The sequence below is a fragment of the Coloeus monedula genome, assembly GCF_965178545.1.
Source record: "Coloeus monedula genome assembly, chromosome: 19".
Taxonomy (NCBI): Eukaryota; Metazoa; Chordata; class Aves; order Passeriformes; family Corvidae; genus Coloeus; species Coloeus monedula.
Window position 1 is genome coordinate 160,355 of NC_138799.1, and position 22,890 is coordinate 183,244.

The following is a 22,890-nucleotide window of genomic DNA, read 5'->3' on the forward strand; positions in this document are numbered from 1 at the left end:
TTTACTATCCCAGGTTGCTCCAAGCCCTGTCCAACCTGGCCTTGGACACTTTCAGGGATGGGGTAGCCACAGCTTCTCTGGGCAATCTGTTGTAGAGCCTCCCCACGCTCACAGGGGAGAATTTCTTCCTAATATCCCATGTAAGCCTGCCCTCTGGCAGTGGGAAGCCATTTCCCCTTGTCCTGTCACTCCAAGCCCTTGGAGGAAGTCCCTGTCTTTCTTTGTGTATGTATTCTTACTTGCCTAAATAAAGGTTTTGTTGCAGGATGAGGTACTATAATGCACTTCCATTACCACAAAAAGACTTTTCATGATTCTGGGTTTAGTTTCATGGAAGGTGAATACAATGTCCAAAACTCCCGTGGTGCAGTCTGGCTTTAATGCCTTGCATGAAGTGCCTCAGTCAAATGTCCTGTTGAATCCAGATGATTTTTTTCCTTTTTTTTCTTGTGGTTGAACAAAGTGCTAGTCCCTACCATCCAGCTGTAGCAAGACCCGTGTAGTCAAAGCTTCCACATCCCTATGGTGGCACCAACAGGAAGGAGTTGGAAATAGTAGCCCCAGAAGCTCTTGGATGGATGGATGGATGGATGGATGGATGGATACTGGCACCCAGGGGAAATCAGGCCACTGAGGTGCAGGGTTGGTTATTTTTTTTCCCAATAGATACTCAGAAAACTTCATATTGGACTAACACTTAGCAAACAAAGGTGACATTTGAGGCACCTGGAAGACAAATGTGAGAAGAGTGGCATTTCCGTGTCAATATTAAAAACTGCTGGGAGTTCACTGCTCTGGTAATATCCATGGCATGAGCTGCAGGAGCTTGAGCCCTTTGGCTGGGCAGGGAGTTCCTGCTTTAATAACCTTTTTCTTGTGTGCAGTTTTGGACACTTGCTTTGATGTGGAGAAGTGCTGCTGCAGCAGCACTCGTGAGCAAGAAGCTGCAGTGGGGCTGAAGGGGACAAAAGCTACCCCAGGTTTCATGTGGAAAGCACCAGTTTATTCCAACATATTGATGTTCATGCAGTGCTTAGAACAAGTCTTGCTTATATGTCATTATGTTTCTTATTATGCTTTTAAGAATAGCCTTCTAAGATAATCATCCTGTTTCATCCATATCTTTGACCGCCTTTTGGCAAAAATCTTCCTGTTGCCAGAAGTCAGATTAAAATTAATGTTGTTTAAGCTTCTAAGGCTTTTGAAAGGATCACTGGCACAAAATAAATAAATTTACCAAGTGAATAGGTCATTATACCTTAAAAAGAGGGGAGGTAATTTGATTTGGTGTCTTAATTGGTTTCCAAGCTAAAATTAATAGTGTGTGGAATCCCTCTTAGTAACATGACTCAGAACTATTTATTTTTCAACTCCTCTTTTAACTCCAGCTGAGATTGATGGGTGTGTTATCTTAGCATTTGGGAGATGCGAGCAGTACTGGAATGACAAACATTTCTCGACAGCTTTAGAAAGATGGATGGTGTGATGCCCCTGCAACAGGTTTGGGTGTTTGTGCTTTCCAGTGGGTCATCGTGAGACTCTTGCTTCACTTTCATTCTTAATGAAGGGGAAGGAAGGGTGAGACCTAATTATGAGTTTGAGATGTCTTTGTAATGTGACTTCTCAGTTTACAGGTTTGTAGTCCAGGCCTCAACAGGAGAGCGTAGTGATGGTCATCCCCAGTTCATGGTCCCAGTTTGTGCATTTTGCTTTTAGAAAAGAAGATGGTTACTGGATTTTACTGCAAAGCTGGTGCTAAGTGGTTAGTTGCACCTTGGATATTTGTTGGTATATTGTACCTTGTTACTTTATTTGGCAGTCCTACCCTTTCTGTATAAAATCATGTTTTAATGAAGAAAAATCCCTTACCAAAACTAACCTGCTATGGGCAAAATCTTTAGGCTTAACCAGAATCTTTATACGTAGATACTTGTGAGCATCTCTCCCATGTCTTTCGATCTGCAGAGTTGTGATAGCCTTAGGAGGAGAGAATGCCTTAAAAATACCACACATGTGGTCTGCCACATCAAAGATCTGTGAAATTAGTAAGAGAAAAAAGATGTTATTAATATATTGATAGCTTTCTGCTAAGTTCTGTACAGGTGGAAGAGAGTGATTTCTTTTAATTTGCTTTATTGCCAAGATTTAAAACTAAATAAAACCATTGTCATACAGGTGAAGTTGCAACATTGCACTTATCAGTGTGCCTGTGGTCTAACAATTACAACTCTTTAGTATATTAGAAACTGGGCTCCTTTTGGCTCTGAGAGCACACAGTGGAGGGGAGCAATGAGGCTATTCTGCCAGTGCAGTGTAAATCCTGAAATGCCCCACAGGGTTCCCTTGTTCTTTTTAGACATTGGAACAACAGGAGAAAGTTGGGTTTAAATTTTGTTGTAAACTCTCTCCTATAGACTTGATCGATTCCCTAAGTGTGCTGTATATAAAAATGTGACTTGAAGCTCTCCCTCATATAATCTAATATTTAAAAGGAATAATTCCTGAGGGATGGTTTTATTAGGAGGTTTGAGCTATGGGTCAGTGGAGCAGGTCAGCTCTGTGACATTTGGACAGCGTTAGCATGCTGTATTGCTCAGGTGCATTGGTAAAGGCCTATGCCACTTCACACCCTGGTTCACATTTAAACTTCTTTACTGACTCTGTTACAGCATTCCTGCATTTCATCCATTGTGGGTTTTGGGGGTTTGAGGTTTTTAATATTTTGGCCAGAAGGAGCTGTAGATTTTGATTTTGCCAAATATGGCCAGGCCAAAGCAAATTCTCTTTCACAGGTGCCAGGAACTTCAAGTATGAAAATTAATTTATTTCCCAAACTAAAAGATATTTTGAACAAGCAGTTTATATGCTTGCATCTACAGAAGGAACTCCTGCCTCCCCAAAAGCAGGCAAGCCTGCTGCTGTATGTATGATGCTACTTTTGTCTGTCTTGTAAGAAGAAAAGCCTCACTAATAGAATGTGTCAGCCATGAGCTGTTAAAACCAACGCACCTCCGTGTAATATAAGAGAAGAGTTTATGGATTAATATTGAGGTTCCTGGCAGGAAGCACACTGCGGTGGATTAGTATTCTTACAGTTTGAGTGACAATTTATAAAAAGCTGATTAAAATAACCTGGATCTGGGACACATGGGTTGGAGCTAGGAGATGTGTGGAAATTATTTAAATCTCACCTTCCTACTTCCCTGGTCAAGAGCAGAGCACAGCGAGGCTGCTTGATTTTATAGCTCTCTAGTAGTCACAGGGGACTGAAAAGCAGCTGATAACGATGGTCTGGAGGGCTCTTGAGTGACCTGCTCCTTCTGCAACTGCCCCGGCTAAAGCCAGGAGCTCAGGATCCTGCTGTAGTTACTAGGGAGAAATAAAGGCTTCACAGCTCCTGCCTCTCTTCTCACTCCTCTGGAGGAGATTTGTGTCTCCTGGTTGACTCTGGATCTCCTGCTTGACTTAAGCACTGCATTGAGCAGCAGAAATGCTTCTCCAAGTGTTCCTGAGTAACAACTTTATTCTTCCACAGGAATTTGTCTAAGCCATCTTCAGTATCAGGTTTTATCTCCAGTATTGCTCAAAGCAGCTGCACTGTGTCCAGAGGACCTGGCCTGGTGTATTTTAGGACATACAGTAACTTAAACCAGATACTGACCTTGTGCAATTCCTATCTTCAGCAAAGAGATTGTTATTTGAAGTTTTGTTTGTTTTTTAAATTATACATTGCACTCATGGCATGCTGGCTTCATGACAAATATGATTTAATGCAAAGGAATCTCTTGAAGAAAATGTCTTTGCAAAGTGATTCAGGGGGTATTTTGGTAAGGCATAAAGGTGGTATTTTTCTTCAATCCTAATAATGGTTCCTAAAATACCTAGTAATAAAATAGTTCCTGAAGAAGCCATGTTACAGATGTCAGATGCCTCTGACATGTATTTAATGATGATAATTCATCATTAAAAACATGCAGGGGTAGGGAACAGATGTGGGGTGATCAGAGCTCAGTTGTTGAAGTGTGTGTGGGGAGGTGAAGTTTTCCTTTCTCATTCCGGGGCAGCACAACATGGATGAATGTTGCTTCATTGCCTTGTCTCTGTGACCCTGGAGAGAAAGAGCACTTTAACCCCTCGGTGGGAGACGCACCATTATGCTGCTGTTTCTCTCCTGGGTTCCATGATTCACCAGCACAGAGGTGGAAGCTGAGTAACAGCTTCATCCTTTTCTTCTCCTCTTTTTGTGTCCAGGGTGACCTGACCCAGTGACACAGATCAAGAAATGGAAAGATCCAGAGGGAAATTAGCTGATTTTTGGCCAGATGAGGTAATTCTGTGGGTGTAGTTGGTTGGGTCAGCACAGGGGAAGGGCATGAGGTGTTTACCTAACTGAAACACATTTTTTAGCCATTTTCATTTTAAGATGAAAAGGAAGATCCCGACAGCAACAAAACCCAAAAGGATGGGAAGATATTCAGTGCAGCATGTCCTGCACTTGGAAATTGCCTCCTTTGATCAAGGAGTCCAAAAGCATTGATGGGCAAGTGTCCTCTTGGAAGAGGGGCCAAAGGAAGGCTTGGAGTAAGGAGCTTTGTTTGTGGATGCATTAATTGTGTGCTAAATAAATAGGGCTTGGTGGTGGTAAATTATTATTAGAAGTCTTTGGCAGCTGGCCAGAAAGCAGTGTTCCTTCCCATGGCAGTTACTTCTCTGAGGTGGATTACATGAGGTGAGCCTGTCTGTGGTATCCAGTTTTCATTTCCCCTGAAGCCGTGCCTGACCTCTGTGAGGCCTTGGGAATACACTACTTAGGTGGCTCACTATGTCAGCAGTTTTCAAGATTAAACAGCTTGTGAGGGCCTGGTTTTATTTTTATTATTATTTCATTTTTGTTACACTATCTTCTAGCAAAATATGATTTTAGTGAGAAGATCCAGGCTCATCAGCGGTCACTTGACCTGTTTCTCATTTACTAAACCAGGAGATTCATGTCTTTTCTCCCATTTCAAGCCTTGGACATTAGGCGCATTGAAAAAATGAGGTTAAATGAGCTGTTTTTTCCTGCACTGGTACTAGAAAACTTGATTCAAAGATGAAGACAAGAAAAAATTTTTATGTGGAGTAAAGTAGATAAAGAATTTTGGTGCAAATGCCATGTTATTTAACTTGTGAAGTTATTCATACACTGAAGATGACATGTACTCCTTAACTATTGTTAATTCCTTGCTCCCTGCAGCAGGCTCGGACACATGCAGTCCCAGGGTCTTTCCTTCGGCCCTCGCTCCTCTTCCCCAGGTGAGTGCTACAAGCACATACACACCTGCCGAGCCAGTGCTTTATCCAGTTGGGCTTCCCTAATTACCAGCAGTGTATTTCAGGATGTGTCCGTCATCCTCTCCTCTATCCCAACCCCTCACTGCTGTGACAAGCCCCACAGATGCAGCAGCAGCATGAGGAACATGTTGCTGTGACACTCCACGTTATCACAGCTGTGAGCTTTTCAAGCTCCTTGTAATGGCACTTGTGGTATCAGCAAAGGATCTTGTTCGGCCAAAGCGCTGAGAAAGGGGCCCGAGCTGCAAGAGCTCAGTGACCACTTGTTTTGTTGTTCAGAGCCACTAAAAGGCTTTGGATGAGCTGAAAACAAACACGGAGCACTGTGCCAGGCATGCTGGCAGCTCCAGCCGCTGCTGCCAGTTAAGGATACTGAAATACTAAATGCCATGTAAAGCCTAAAAAATGCCCCATTCTGGGGACAGTGAGTGTCTCTGGGAATCCGTGGAAATCCACACTTGTGAGTGGTCAAGAGAAAAACATCATCACCTCCTGAGCACTTAAAAGCAGAGCTGGCACAAGAGTTGTTAGTCCAACAGGTCCAATGGGTGCAAACCAGTGCATCTGCCTTCTCCATCCTGAAAATCTCTAAAGTCACAAGTATCAACATTTCCTAGAAATTCCCTCCTGTTCTATTCCGTATACAGAGCAATGGGCTTTTAAATGCTGGCTAATAAGAGGAATGTGTCTTTTGTGGGGAAAAAAACATAATAAACTGTGTCAGATCCTTTACATGGCAGACCTTTCCATTTTTGTGGGACATGACAGTCTGGGGTTTAGCTGCCCTCCTCTATCTGTAAGTAACGTTGTTCGGGCTTGCATCAGTCTTGTTTTTAATTAGAATCCTCTTTGAGATGGAAAATATTAAAGCAGATCTATAGTAAGACTGGGAACTCCAGAGCCAGAGGGTTTTCAGATACTGCCTTAAAAAAAAAAAAAAAAAAAAAAGAGAAAAAGCTATTTTTCTAATCCCTAAAATATTTGCCTTGCTTTATTTTCATATCTTGAAGACAAACAGGTGCTGTGTGCCCTTTATGATTCTCAAATATACAATCTCCAAGCCAGCAGTCTCCAAAGCCTTCCCTTGTTTGTACAATTAGTGTGGGATTTTCAGAATCACTCAGTGTTGGTCTGTCTCTGCTCTCATTGAAGTCAAACTGCCATTGACTTCAGTGAGAATCGTGTTAGATCAGCACGAGTGTTTTTGAAAATCCTTCCCTCCACTTTTTTTTAGTCACATCTGTGTACAATTGAGTAAAAAGACCTTTGTAATATGCTTTAATAATTCTTTGTCGTTTTCATATAAAAGTGATTGAAAGGAAACTAGAAGGAAACCTATAATAGTAATCTTGACTTTGATCTTATTTACCATGTATTATATGTTCTGTTTTTCTTCTCCATTTATGTGATTATATATTACTTTATGACAATGTAAGATAAATCACTGAAAACATGAGGAGTAGAAATAATTAGGTAATACAGGGGGGAACAGTCTCAGAGGAAGGTACTTGACACTTCGTGGTCTGGTGGGTTTCCAGTGTTGCTTAAAGCAACTTTCCTTTGGCTTCATGGGAAAACCAGGAGACTTCATGTGAAAGGCTAACGCTGAAACCTGATGAATTTGGAGGCTGCATGGCCAGCTGCGAGGAATGGCTTTCTGGATGTCACCTTCCCAGGAAACCGCAGGTTATTGCCCAGGTATCCACAGTCTGCTCTGCCACTGTGCTTTCCACACGGTTTTGGTCCACCTGCTCCTCCTTGGTTCATGCACCTTTTCAGTTTGTGTTCAGTTTCAGCAAGTGTTTCAGTGGTGTTTCTGGTTAACTGTTTGCTCTTGGGCAATACCAAAGAAAACCAAAGAGAATCAGAGCTTTCTGTACCTTAGGGGAATTGGGAAAACTCCAGAAACACCTAATTCAACAAGATCGGTATTTTCAAGACTTGCCCTATACAGCCCAGCTTACCTCTGGCTGTAGATATTCAGTGAAGTGCTGTAGTGAGGCATCCAGCTGTAGTGGTTTTTATTTATATCATAATAATACTTGCTTGGGTCTGTAGCAAGAGATTTTAGCTGAGATGGGGCTTTGGCTCATCTTTTGTAGCCTTTGTAGCTCATCTCCACCTCCCTATGCGGTATAAAGCAGGGAGGATTTTGGACCCCAGTGGGAGGAGGTGACTGCTTCACTCATTAGTGCTGAAGATTTACCTGAACCGCCCTTACAGGATGCTTTTAAGAGAGCACATGGAAGCCTGCTTGGATTCAGGGGTGGTTTTGCAATGGGAGGACCTCAGAGTTATGTTAAATTAAATTGTCTTTTAATGGCAGGGTTCCATTCCATCTTTAGGCTCCTGGGATTATCGGTTCTGCTGTAAATATGTGTTTAGCATTAGAGTAAAATGTTCTGTCAATACATGGCACACTGGTTGCCTGTTTCAGCCGCTGCTGTTTCCACCACATGTCACTGATTAGAGCTGGGCCTGGCCAGTGGCCAGGCTGGCGCTTGATACACTTGAAATCCAAAGTGGTCTATGAGAGATGTTTATTAGCTGAAGTGTAGCAGATCTGTTTGATAAACTCTGTGGCACGTTGTTCCTCTTAGTGCACTCTGTCAGTGTTTTCATGTGAACAGGAGTAAAGGTGTTGGACTGTTTGTAATTCAGTAGATGCAATCTCTCCTGCATGACCATGGATGGCAAATGTACTATGTGCTCAGGGCTCCGCTGGCCTAATTAACTGAAAATCGTCAGGCCACTGTCTTGGGAAACTTAATAGGTGGTCTTGGTGTTCAACACCCAGAGGGTGGTTGGGGCACTGCCCAGGCTCCCCAGGGAATGGTCACAGCCCCAAGGCTGCCGTAGCTCAAGGAGTGTTAGGACAATGCTCTCATGCACAGAGAGGGATTGGTGGGGTGTCTGTGCAGAGGCAGGAGTTGGACTTGATAATTGCTGTGGGTCCTGTCCCACTCAGGAGATTCGGTGATTCTGTGAACTGGTGGAAGGAGCGGAAGTCGCCTGCAGAGGCACTGGACGCGCTCTTGTCTTTCCCTACCGTTAATCCTCAAAGTGCTGGCGTAGTGTAATCTGCATCTGCAAGGTGTTGTTACGGAAATCTTGGTGTAGTCTTAATCAAATTATTAGTCTGTGAGCCCTCTGGAAGGTCTGAGTGCTCAGCTGCCCTCTGCAGGCACTGCTGGTTCCAAGAGGTAGCTTGAAATTAAATGTTCTTTAACATTTCACTTATAAACGAAGTGGAAACCAATGTGAAGAAGCTGAAGGACAGAAAGCCCATGGGCGTAAACAGCTCTGAGCAGTAATGTGACAGCTATGCTAGGAATTGTGACATATTTAAGATATAATTACTGTATATTAATGAGATGAGATCTGCACAAAAAGCATGATGAGCCTGCCAGAGAAATAAACCACAGAGTACTGGCTGGCCTGATTTATTTTTTTTTCCATCATCATGTTTTAAATGTTCATGCATACTGATTAAAATTTAGGTTAAGCTCTTGAGAGCTGTTGCCAAGTTTGTCACTCAGGGCCTTTTAGATGCTGTAGATTTAACCCTCAGTCTGCCCTTTTGGTGGCCCAGAATCAGTTTCCCGGATACTGAGGGCACATAATATTATGTCATGTCCAACTGAACCGATGCATTCAGACTTCCTGAGGAAAAAGCCTCTTGAGTGCTTCTAAAATATTTATTTATCTAGGATTCATCTTACTGAATTTACTGTTTGCTGAAATAGGCAGGACTTTGTTGGCCTGGCATGAGATAATATGTTTGACTTCACTCTTTCATTCCTGTGGAATGATATTTGAGATGCATGTCTTCTTAAATTTTTTCTAGAATATCAGGGGAAAATAATTTCAAATGGAGAATTTTGCTGAACATCTGGGAGCAAAATGGGAAAAGTTTGATAAATGACATCTTGCTGACATGTAATAGCAACTAGCTCAAGTGAAGGAATCTAGGGCATTGCAAGTAAAAGGATTTTTTTAAACTGTAGTTCAGTTGGAAATACAGCGCCATGCTGTATACATACACTTGGAGGGTAACAGATGATTCCAATTGTCAGATTTAAAAAAGCGAAAAAATTCAGTCTTAAGTCATGCAGTAATCTTAATTTCGGGAGCAGCCATGTCTGTATACAATAGACACAGACATTTTTTGACTACTTAAGTCAGCAGAGGAGATTCTTGTTCAAAATTTATATTCTGTTCAGAGGTTGATTACGGTATTAAATATATGGAAATATTGGATACACTAAGCATGGCATCATCAGCTTATATTGATAACCCAACTGCATACGTTTAAATTCTTTCAGGTGTTGGCTATCCAACTGTTCTTCATTTTAGCCATTTTATGTCTGAGACACATTGAGTTTAAAACTTAAACCTTATTTTGATTTTATCCATTGCACACAGATACCTTTATGCATAAGCTTAAATGCTGTCAAATAAGCCAAAATCTCCTCACATGCACAAGTTTAAACTGGAAGTAACTCAAAGCAGTCAGACCTTTGTGAGTAGAAGTAAGACTTGTGACTTAAGAAAAAAAGTAATTGTAGCCCAAATATTTTCTGGAGAACAGACTTTAGCCATATAGAGTTTTTCCCTTGTATTGCTCTACCAGTCTGATGTCAAATGACATTTTTTTCTTCATTTGCTGTAATCATCTCTGAAATATAGCAGTGAAACAAACCATTAGCGAAACACCGGGCTGTCAGAGGCAATCACTGGTTTCAGATCCAAATGGGGCGCTTTTCCTGCTCCAAAGAAACTTGTGTTTATATCCTATAGAGGTTCTTTGTGAAACATCCAAAACTTCCAGGTTAGTGGTGTAGTTGAGAAGATCCGACCTGTCCTTCCAGCATGACGTGGGTGGCAAAGACCCCTCAGTGCTTTTCTTCCAAACCAACATCTTCACCAGCTCCGATGGTTGTTGGGAGTGACCCTGAGCACTGCACATCAGCTGTAGCAAATAGTGGATGACAAATTCCCTGTCAGCTGCCTAAAAATCACTGTAGGAGCTGCCCAGTGCTGTGCCACAGAGTTCAGGCAAAGCAGAAGACGTATGAGCAGCCTTCCTTTCTTCCTTCCTGCCTTCCTTTCTTCCTTTGTTCCTGCCTGCCTTCCTCATCTCTCCCTCCCTCATACCTCTTGGCTGAGCAGCCTGAGTTTGCTTTAGGAATATCAATAATAAAGTTGGAAGGCAGAGATTTCCAGTTGTTATATAGCCGTTATGTGAAGGTAATAGATGGGAAAGGTAGTTCCTGAAACTCCATGTGCCTGGAAATGGAGCAGCTTTCCCTTGATGTGCATCTGGAGCTCTCTGACAGGTTCCTACTGCTTCCATGGTCTCTGTCCACTGGCGTTCCCATTGGAGTGCTCAGTAAATAGCAGGACCAGTAACATGGCACTGTCAAAATGAAAATGTTTGTTAATTGAGTCTTTTGTAGCATAAAATGTTAAATCAACTTGCTCGAATAGATTTTATCATGTAGTCATTTATCATATGATCACCTAAAATCTGTCTGCAGTTTGGCTGCACTGAGCTTACTGTCAGTGTGACTGTTCGGAATTATGGTTTGTTACGGTACTTTTCCTGCATATCCACTAAAATTGGGATCCTACCCCAAAACCTCAGACATAACATCACTTGAAAATACTCATTCTGTAAATACATCCTACTCTTTCTGTAAGCAAATCTCTGCTTATTACTTGTATTATTGTTTTGCACACATAAAACTGAATGGCTTTAGATTTGCGTGGATGGCAAAGTACATTCAGCTTTTCCAGTAATATTCTTATAAAACAGATCCTGCAGAAGCCTGAAGGAATTCCGAGTGGGCAGATAGTACTGCCTGAATTTTCCCATAGGCCATGTCTAAAGTCAAATTGGGTTGTGACATTAAATAACACCATATGGTGTGTTCACTCCCTCCTGCTCCAGCTGGAGGCTTAGAGCTGTTCCAGTAGCGTTTTACAAGAGTTGACTGATTTTGGGGTGGGTTATAGATTCTGGCAAGGTAGATGATCTTTGACAAAACCGTAGTGTTTGTCTTTTAAAGACTAGAAGTGCAACATTTGCAATGACAGTCTGTATTAATATAAAACTGGGGTCAGGGAGCTGGGGGGGCTCAGCCTGGAGAAAAGAAGGCTCAGGAGGGGACCTTCTGGCTCTCCACAAGTCCCTGACAGGAGGGGGCAGCCAGGTGGGGGTCTGGCTCTGCTCCCAGGGAGCAAGGGACAGGATGAGACGAAACAGCCTCAACTTGTGCCAGGGGAGGTTTAGGTTGGGCATTGGGGAAAATTTCTTCATTGAAAGGCTTGTTGGGCATTGGAAGGGGCCACCCAGGGAAGGTGGTGGGGTCACCATACCTGGAAGTGTTCAGAAAACCTGACATTGTCAAGTGGCACTTGAGAATGTAGTTTAATGGTGAGCACAGTGGTGGTGCCGGTTGGACTGGATGATCCTGAAGATCTTTTCCAGTCGTAATGATTCCATGATTTCCATGTATGTGTATGTAAATATTAATGTGCATGTCTAAAAGCTGTGTCAGACCTGTTGAGAAAAGAACTTGGAATCAAACTGTACTTCAAATGATGAACTTTTGGGGTCTTGTAGAAACTATTTTTGTCCTCTGGGTGGTTTTCTTTCTAAGGGCCTGCCAAAAGCATCAATGCAGACTATCAAAGCTCCATAAAACCCATTTACCATTTTTGTTGTATCCCTGAACCTTCAAAAACAGAGATTAAAGCACCTGCAAAGGCAGACAGGACATTCCATGCATGGCATGTTTTCCGGTATCCTTTAATTCTCATTCTTCCTTTCTTTTTTTAAATTGCAGTTCTTTGAGGTTCCGTTTGATTCAAATATGAACAGGACTAAAAACAGACCACTGGTGCGAGGACAGATCAGGTAAGGCAATGCACACCTGCTCTGGCTAAGGAGGAATAGACCTTTTATCTATTTCCAAGTTTCTCTCCCTCTTCAGATGACAAAAAATAGCACTTTTGAGACAAAACACTTGAGAAAGAAATGTACCTCTCTGTTCCTTGCTATTTCTTCATGTTTATAATTTTCGTGTGAGGAGTTTGGGTACTCAGCTGTAAAATACTGAATTTTTCAATACAATAGAATTTCCCCTCACACATTTCTTCATGTGTGATGACTACGTGCATGGTGTGGCAACATGTAGTTATGTTCCACTGAACTTTGTTTTGTAATAATAAATCTTAAAAGTTTCCCATTTAAGAACAAATACAAAAATGCGTGTTGCTTCTTTTGCTTCTACATGTTTAGCTGGGTGAGAACTCACAACTGTGGCATCTTAGGAAATTAATTGAAAAATTTGTCATCATCCATAAGTAAATTCCTCCCCCCACCATAAAAAAAGTCCTGTATTAGCATAGGAAATTCCTTAAAAAAAAAGTCCTCCATTCCCTCTGTTTTCTTGATTATGTATCAGTTCAGTTTCTTAAAGGCTGTTCGGCAGCTAAAACAGCAAAGTGAAAAAGAACATCAACAAAAACCCTCTAACTTATTTGCAAACTGAAACTGAAGGCCCAATTCATAAATGATTCAACAAACAATTTTAGTATTGCATTTCCATGATTTGTGCCAAAGAGTATTTATAACAAAATTATGTTTTCCCTTAGGCTTCTGTGAACAGTTGGTCCTATTCATTTCTGTGTTTTATCCATTCACCTTTGGAGGACTGAAAAAAACATGATAGATGAAATTACAAGAAAATTGAGACAAAATAGTCAAGTGAACCTTGGGGGTAAATTCACTCGTGGTAAATAGTTAGAGCACTTCAATAAACTTGTTCTGATTTGTTCTCAAAGGTGGTGCTAATTGCAGATTCCCAAGTTGAGTTAATTTTATTTAAAAACATATTTTAGGGACCACTGCAGTGAGGGCATCTGTTGGATATACAGTAAGTCAGGCTTAATTGTGTGATTTAGGGGACCTGCACTTCTGCCTCCCTTGCATGTGGTCCTTAGGCCCTGGGAGAAGGAACGCTTATTAGGAAGAAAAATGATGGGGGGATTTAAAAAATCGTATTTTTATTTTATTTTATTTTATTATTATTATATACAGTTTTGTCATCGCCTGCTAGCATGGCTTGCAGTGCTTCTGGAGTCAAAGATATAACTAGGAAACTTTCTGTCAACTTTTGATTCAGAGAAAGCAATTTATTGTATGTTTCCTGTGTCCTTAAATGAACTTCACCGTCATCTGAATGCACCACAGATTGGCAAAACCGTATTTAATGGATTTTCTTACTTCCCCCCCTTTCATATTTGCTTTCACCACAAAATGGTAATGTTGGGGACATTGAGCAATCACTCACCAATCTATCTACCTGCCTGTCAACAGCTAATTTAAAGTTCTTTAAAGTGTCACTTCCCTTGAATAATGCTGCTCTCGCTCTCTGCAGACCATGGAACACGTAGACCTTGACTGGGGTTATTTCTTCTGCAGTGTGCCAGGGGAGAATAATCCAGTGCAAGTGATCTAACCTTGTTGTATTTTGCCACATATTTCCTGGTGTTCCTTGAACTCTTTCCGTCCTGGCTGGTTAAATAAAACTGTAAATGATTATGCTAAAACAAGTCAAAACTGGATGAGACAGGGATGGATAAATAGTACATAAGAGACTGGTGTCTTGGAAAGAATCCAGAGTGTTTGGGGAGTTCTTGCCCAAAATTTGTCTGACGTTTGAGTTGTGACATTTTCTTCTCTTCAACTGCTTCATTTAATGAAACATTTGCTGCTTTTTTAATTCTGCTGTGTTACAACATCTGTGCTATCCAGTGCAAATGAGGCATCATTTTCTAATCCATCTTCATTTGCAGTTTGTAAATACATTCTCTTATTTTTCCTGCTTTCCTTGCTTTTTATTTATTTGGCATAGTCGTTGTTACAGAACTGGACAATATGGGTAGCAGTTTTTGTCCTGAGCTTGAGATTCCTTTTGAGAAGGCTGTTAACTCTCCATCTGGTTGGCTCTGCACCTCTCGGAAGGGCTTTTGGTGGTGGCTTTGATGTGACTCCTGCCCACTGAAAACTGCACTGAGGCCAGTGAAAGTTTTTCTAGAGGCTGTGCCATCACAAACAGAAATCTTACAAACTTTGAATGTAGACCAGAATCAAACTGGTAACCCCAGTGAGAGGTTCTTGGAGTTACTGAGTCATGCAGTCCCCAGACGAGCTGGTGTCTCCGTTTTAAGTAAGGTAATTCACAGAGCTGGCTCATTAGGAAATGTTAAGCTTTTGTAGAGAAACTATTCCCGTGTGTTTTGCTTTGTGGCCTCCATTTGCAGCTTCAGCCCCCAGTTTGTTTAGGGTTAAGACCAGCTGTCCGTTCTAAGTGATCTTGCTTCAACATTTCTCCCCTTTCTTTCTGCCTGAAACTTTGAGAAAACACCGCAAGTTCATCTCAGGGGTTCATTTCCCTGTGTACACATTCATGTGGTTCCCAAACCCTCACATGTCACCCTTTTCTATGAGTTGCTGAGGACTTCCAGTTTCCTTTGGCATTGATGAGGAATCTCAGTAGCTTTCAAAGAAAGGCTCTTTGGCCAGGGCTGCGCTATGGGGCGTGGAGGTCTGGCTGGAGACAGTATTGTTCTCTTACTGGTGGCATTCAAGAAGTGTCTCAGTTGGGCAGCTTTGGCCTGTCCATCACTCTCTGTGAGCCAAGAGCCAGTTCTGCAAAGATCTCTGGAAGGATGTGATTTGGAAAAGTAATTTTCCTCCATCCTTTGTGAAGTCTCTGTATTGCATCATCTTGATGACTGGGACAATTACTTAGGGGTGCAGTGTGCCCCTGCTTTATATTTTGTATATTTGGGCTGGACAATCCATAAAGGCAACAACACAGAAGGATTCTGCAGAGCTGGGGCTGCTGAACATAGGGACAAGAGCACACTTACCTTATTTGCCAGCCCCCAAACCCTCCTCTGGTGCCCCCAGAGACTCTTCTGACGCTGAGATTTGGGAGATTTGTGACAAACACCACCTGATAGTTCACTGACTTCTTGCTTTACAATGTTCTATTTAATTTGTAAAGCTCTGAAAAAATGTTCTCTTTGAGCAATGAGACGTAACCATCCTTATTCTCTATTCAGAGAGTAATCAGAGACATCCTGTTGCAAAAACAACCCGAGTAGACCCAAACACAGCATGCCACTGAGCGCCATCCATCATCCTGCCTGCCCATATGTCCTCCTCCCTCCTCTGACCCCTGAAGTCTTGTTTGGAAATACAAACAGCTTGAGAAGTTCTTTATACTTGGGCTGCAGTGTTAAACTCATTGAGCATATTTGTGTTCTGCATTATAATAACAGCTGATGCTGGTTTTACTTCTATGAATTGGTTTTGTGTCATTGACGAGGAAAAATTTAATGTGCTCACACAATCTTAGATTCATCTAAAGTGGCAGCAGCTTTTCCTGATTTCCTGTTGGGTATGATTTATTCCCTTGCTTTTTAAGGTAATGGATTTAATTTTCCTGCAGATTAATTTAAATAAATCTCTGGTATGAGCTGCAGTAGCTGAGGGAGATCAAACTCAAGGGTGACAAGTGTCCTGCTCTGTTATGTTGTGCAAAGTGACAGGTTTTATCACCCTTTGCCCAGAACTGCACACACTCCTTCTAAAAAGTGGCTGTTTTATGAACTTAGGGTACTGCTGGATCTGCTGTGCTAATCAGTCATAAAAGTCTTCATAGTTGTACAAGAATAGTTTTTCATCTTAAAAGAAAAAAAGACCTTGAACAGTATGTTCTGAATAACCAATTCACAGCCGTGTAGACATTGTTCAATTCTGCTCCTGCAGTAATTTGCAACTTAAGAGCTGTTTTCTGTACCCAGTCCTTTGGCTTTGGCCTCAGCAGTGGCTGCCTGGAAGTGGGGTTGGGGCTTCTCCTTCGCTTACCTGGACCACGAAGCATTGTACAGGCAGTTTTGGAGGATGGTCCAGGCTGAAAGAGGCCTTGGGAGAGTTAAGACCCATCTCCTGCTCACAGCAGAGTCAGCTCTGAGGTCAGACCTGGTTGCTCCAGATCTTGTCTCAAAACCCTTCAGTATAATGGCTTCAAACTGTGAAAGAGTAGATTTAGATTTTAGGAAGAAATCCTTCCCTGTGAGGGTGGGGAGGCCCAGGCCCAGGTTGCCCAGAGAAGCTGTGACTGCCCCATCCCTGGAAGTGTCTAAGACCATGTTGGATAGGGCTTGGAGCAACCTGGGTTAGTGGAAGGTGTCCCTGCCCATGGCAGGAGGGTGGGAAGAGTTGAGCTTTATGGTCCTTTCCAAGCCAAACCATTCTGGGATTCTAGGATAAGACTAACATGCTGTGAAATTTATTGATAGTCTCCTTATGTAGATTATTTGCACTCAAGCTACTTTTCTGTACACATTTAAGAAGTTTAAGTCTATTAAAATGGCAGAAGCAGCACAACACAGCTAATGCCTTGAATGCTTCAACAGAAATAAATCTTTGTGTCTTTTAGTGAATATTTTTTCCAAGAAGCCCATTAACCTCTTCCCTTAGCAATGCCCAAGGAGCTGTGTTCTGTCTGTGAGCTTTCCACTTTTCATGTTCACAGTTGATGGTTACTGCAGTTAATGGAGGCAGTAACACTTCTGCTTACTGGTATTTCTGAGTGGAGTGTTGACTCAGTTTAAACTGCAAGCCAAACTATTGAAGAATCAGACAAAAAAGGGCTCCTTTGCTAGTATTGTTTCTCACCAATGGCTTATATTTGTGAGTTGTAGTTATAGTTGCAGATATGCAAGTTTGGATGTTCATGAACTAATAGAAGACTGCAACATGTGAAACTTTATTTATTCAAAACCACATTGTGACTCAAGACTAGTTCTATGTAAAACTGAGTTTTTCCACTCTGTTGCCTGTAGCAGACCTACTATTACAAGTGTAACAAAACTAGTCCACGCTGAAAAAATGTGTGCATTTTAAAACAAAATTCCTCCTGTGATCACTGTGGATAACTCAGGGTAATTAGCTTCATTCTTAGCTTCTTACCACTAATGTAAATCAGGAACATTCCTGGTAATGTTAGTGGAGCTGCACGGATACAAGTGAGGGAAAATCCGTGTCCTGGGCTTTCTCTGAGACCTGCATTAAGTGTTTTGCTAGCCCTGGTTAAGCCAGAGGTTTAGAACCTCCCCCCGGGTCTTGCTACAACTTTGGGTCCCATTTAGAGCTTAGCCCCTGCTTAGCTGGTGGCTCTGCTCCTTTGGGTGGCCATTTCAGACAGGTTACATTCTACTTAAGTTAAAACAAATAAAACAAAAACTCCATAAATCTACAGTTCTTTAAGAATAATCATTTTTAAGAGATCAGATGCTCATTCCCTCCAGGGGAACATTCTGATACTTTGTTTAGAAAATACCTCATTTTACAGGGACTGCCCTGAGATCTTTTTGAATGATAAAAATGTTTCTTTTTTCAGTGGGAGGCTTTCCTCTTGTTTAAACAGGGCACAATTCAAAGCAGACACCATCATGGCAGCCTTTTCAAGAATTTCTTATCCTGCTTGTATTCAGGCTTTATTATTTGAAAACAAGTAAATGCATTCCTTCCCCACCACCACCCTCCTGCCTTCATTTTTTTTTTTTTTCCCCACCCTGTGTTTTCCAGGAGCTGTCATTGACTGTGTTTGGTAAACAAGAAATTAAAAAGGCAGCTTTAGATTTTTGACATGTACAATTGCTTGTAAAAATGTAGTTCTTGCCTTTTGAACAGGGGGGTATTTAAAATTTTTTTTTCTGGTATGGCCATGTCACAGAGAGGTTGGGGGGGAGAAACCTTGGGGCTAAAACATAGTTTAATGAGAATAAAACCCACATCAAAGGATGGTCTAATGGAATGATATAATGCTTACTGTGTCTCTTTCCCAAAGGGGATATGGATGACAGTACTTATATTTCAATTATCTATTCACTGCCTGCATGGGATGTTGATTAAATGGTTCTAAGGTATTAGAGGCCTTTTGTAGAATGCACAGAAAAATGGTGATACTGCACATTATCCTCAGATCAAAATGTGTGTTAGGAGGAAATTACATAGCTCTAACTACGTATATATTTTGTTTCTTAGGGCAATAAAGAGGGTTGTTTTATTAACTCCACATTTGAATTTGTTTCAGTTGAAATGAAGCAGTCGCTGGTTCTCAGCTCACTCCTGCCCGGGCCTCATTCTGCCACAGCTCAACACAGACATTCCTTTGCAGGCAGCTCTGTTTGGTAAATATAAATCCTGCAGAAACACTTGGCCCCTCATGCCTTGTGGCTTTTCAGCTCAACCTATGGGTCTTTACCCCCAAATTATTTATCCAAATATTTAATTGCTTGCAGGACAGTTGATAAATCGGAGTACATTGTGCCTTGCCTCCCATTAGGAAACATCCCAGATGCTCACGTATAAAGCAGGAGTCACGGTGCATTTTGCTAAATAGCTGCTCCATCTGCCTGGGGAGAACGCTGCAGAGAAGTGATACGGGCTCCTAATGGAGTTGTCTTATCCTCTCATGTCAGCTCCTCGCCGGGGGGTAGAGCTGCGGGAGCTGGAGGGAACCGAGCCATTGTACACTAATCCTGCCATCTTTGCGTCTAATATGAGTGGGCCTCTTGGACACTGATTGCAGCCATTGCCTCTTTCCTTCTTTAATTGACTAGTGACGAGTTGTTTTCTCCAAAGGTGATGTTAAAGTGAGTTTTTACAAACAATATTTAAGATCGAAGCCCAAGATCCTTTCCCTGGCTTAGAGGCAGTGTTCTCCTGATGGCTCTCCCTCCCATTTCTGTCAAACATTTCAGGTTCATGTTTGTAAATTCTGGCTTAATGCAGTCAAAACCCCAACACTTAGTTCCCTGTATTAGTATTGAACCGTATCTGGTTTAACCACAACAGCATCATCATTCACCCTGTGCCAAGTGGTGTAGGAAATGTCACTGCTCAACAAGTCCATTATGGAGCTGCCTCTGATTAGAAGCTGCTATACCTTGAGATCTGTTTACAGTGAGTCATGTTAGAAGTGCATTTCTCTCTGTGAAGGACAGAGTTTGTCATGTCTCATACAGGTTATAACTTACATGTTATCAGCTTCGCAAGTCAGATATAAAAGAGGTTTTTCTTGTGCTTTAATTAGCTGTGTGAACACAGATGCTTGTTCTCTGGTCTCTATGACTAGAAAAGCTGCATTCCTGAGGCTGAGATACGTGGAAAACTGCTTTGATGTGTTTTATTTAGTTCTTTTTGCTAGGAACATAAAATCACCAGGAATACAAAATTATAAATCGTGCTGGAAAGGAGACACGGTGACTCCTGTTGCTGCCTGTGTGACAATAGCTATGTTCTATTCATGCACTTTGATGGTGTATGAAGGGTTTTTCTTTTTGTTTTTCCACTAAAAAAACCCGTAACTCCAGATGGTAACTGCAGATAATCTACCTCAATAATAATACAGGAATCCCAAAATACAGGCATCCTCATCCTCTTCACCTCTGAGGTGAGACTTGGCAGCTAAGAGTTCGCTATAGAGTGTTCCATGCTGTGGCTGTCAAAGGCATGTTTGCAATGGTGCAAGGGAATCTGCAGATGGGCAGAAAGAATCTGGCTGAACTTGGAATTTGTCAGGCTCAATCTGCTCCATTGCTCTTCCACTGGCTGGTGTCCAGAGACTGGTCCTCTTCCCATGGCAGATCTTTGCTTCTTGTCCTGCTCTCTTTGGCTGTAGGGAATAACTTAATTCCTTCATTTTCATTGCTCCTGGAAAGGTGTTTAGAAGCAGTGTTCCTGTGCTGAGATGACTTGACTATCTTCTCTCTTTCAATTTTTGAAGAGCAGGTTGATAAATACTCTAGAATGTCAGTTTTCTCTGTCTGAATGGAATTGAGATCTGGCCTGAGACTTCTTTACCCACTGCTTTCCAAATGCTGGCCGAGGGCTCAGCAGAAGCACATGTTAGATTTAATTGTTCTAAATCATAGAAAAATGTTTCTGGAGAAACCAAATTATCCATCCTGTTAGTCAGGTGGTATCTGGCTCTTAAAGAGAAAACTGAGATTTTGAAGTAGAATGAATGGATCACTTAACTGCCGTGCTCTAAGGTTAGGTTAAAGAGGAGGATTTAGTTTAAATATTATGGGGGGCATTTTTCAGATTTACTGTAGGTTTGTCTTGTAAGCACTTAAAAAAAATATTTACATTTTCATGACTGCAGGGAAGCTGTGAATGTTATTATTCACCCTTTCACTCCTACCTAACAAAGCCATATACCACAAGCATGTTGACGCTCCACAGGGTTGCTGAGGGTTGTTATGATTAACATTCTGGTGTGGATGTCAAGTGTATAAGAGCATAAACATTTTGTAAGTATAGGTCCTTTTCATTTGTAATTCTTTACTTCCAAGTGAAGTGATGAAGCCCAATTGGAGTGTCTGCTTCATAACAAAGGGCAGCATAAAAGTTTTCGTTTTGTCTGAACTGCAAGTCTCCCCTTGGTGCACTGAGCTGTCTCATCCCACCTGGGCTCAGACCTCAGGGCAGGCTCATGAAACCATGAAAAAACAGATCCTGATATCATTTGCAGGGAGTTAAACTGGTAAAAATGAGAGCAGGACATGTGGAAGAGAAAGCCGATGCTAAGGCTGGGACTCTTGAACTCTCCTTCCTTGGCTGAGTTGAAATTCTTGCATCACCTTAGCATCCACATGGCGCCTTTGTGGAAACCTTCAGCAAAATCAATCAAGCCAATTTTGATTTACTCAAGCATAAAAAAGAGAGATATGTCCCTTTCAGGATCAAATGATTGTTTTAAATCAGCCGTGTTTGTTTATGATAGTTTTAAAGCACCTCGATCTGGGAGGGGAGACAGAACATCTGCAGCTTGGGTTCTTGAGGAGTGAGAGGAACAAGTTGCCCCCACTTTGGATAAAATACAGTGTTGATTATACTTTTATACAATGATACACAGCCGTGGCAGGACGGCCTGGGCTCCATGCTTGGTCTGTTTCTTTTTTGGGAGAGAAATGAATTGACACAGACAGGCATTGTTTTATCCTAGTCTGTGTTTATTTACGCTAAATACACTTCTGAGCAAGTATATTTGATGGCAAAGCCAGAGCTGGTGGCAGTTGAGAGGCAAAGCTCAAAAAGGCAACTAACTCCATGATGAGACTTAGCCAGCGATACGTGTTTATCCATCACTGAACTCCCTTTATGCCAGTTTCTCACTGTATGACATTCCTTGGGAGATTTAGACATCACTCATTGCATCCTTCCCTGTTTCCCTGTGGATGGTCCAGCTGTCATTCAAAGTCACGTCCAGGTTGATGCTGATGGGCCTGGCTGGGCCTTGTGGACAAAGGAAAGGTATTAGGGGTGATTCCTTTCATAGAGGTTTGAATTTTAAAGAGGTTTATTTGAGGATCAAGTCTATAAACGCTTTTTCTGCAGACACAATTGTTGTGGTGTTTAAGGGTACTTAAATTCTACCCGTTAACCCAGCTCCTTAGATGTTTTGGGAGCACTTACCAGTCTCATACTTCCTCTTAACACTGAATTCTTCCTCAGCTCAGATTTTATGTTACACGTGAGGTTTGGAGTTTTTCCATTATTTTCCTTTTTTTTTTTTTGGTCACATTTAGGGAAAAGTACTGTCCAGTCTGAGATTAGCAACATCTTTATCATAGTCATTACCAGAAATCAAATCACAAAAAAGGCACAAAACCACAAGTGAACAGAATTGTAACAAGTGTGTTCTGGCAGTCTTAAAAATTGTGGTACACCCAGTTAAAGGGGATTTGATATAAAATTCGATATTTGTAGTACATGTAGAGTCTGATCTGCCACAGCAACATGTTTTTGGGAATGAAATACCAGACACTGACAGAATGTAGATACTTCTTCTTAAACTGTGAAGACAAAATTAAATAATTCATTAAGAAAAAAAAGACTTGACAAAGCTCCCCATTTGCTTGTCTGTCTTCAGCGCTAAATGATAGACAAGCTGTATTCTGATATTTGCAGTTGATGGAGAAAAATTGAATTCCCAATTAAAAGTGTAATTTAGTTTCACGTTTTAGTTCTAAAGTGCGTCATCCTTCATCCCTTCTCATGACTCATGGACTTTCTTGCATGACTGAAAGAGAATAAATGGATATCTATTAAGATCTTTCTCAACATTTTCTCCCTTATAATAGTACCATTTTAGCTCATTGATACATATTGTTCAGTTTAATATAATTCTGGTACTTTGGAAGTTTAAGCTTCAGTCAGCAGGTTCTTGGGCTTTTCATAATATTCAGCCACAATGTACCTGTAGAAGAGAATATCAAAAGTGAGAGTATGAATTGCTTGTGTTAAGTAAAGCTTCTGATGATGCTGAATCAGAAATACGTGAAAGAAATAGAGGTCTGGCAGTGTTTCCATTCTGCCAGTGTTACAGCTATTTTTTTTTCCTTTTAATTGGAAAAAAATATCTTTCCTTGAGACTAATCCAATCTGTAATTGAAAGTTGT

At 41.5% G+C, this 22,890-nt stretch overlaps 1 protein-coding gene across 2 annotated transcripts in view; it reads left to right on the plus strand.

Moving 5' to 3' along the window:
* Positions 1-22,890, plus strand: part of COX10 (cytochrome c oxidase assembly factor heme A:farnesyltransferase COX10) — a 102,606-nt gene that overhangs the window by 56,058 nt on the left and 23,658 nt on the right. For both annotated transcript variants that reach the window (XM_082294059.1, XM_082294060.1), the window contains exon 5: positions 12,186-12,256. In XM_082294059.1, the coding sequence (XP_082150185.1) occupies positions 12,186-12,256 (71 nt within the window). The remainder of the gene's footprint in view (positions 1-12,185; positions 12,257-22,890) is intronic.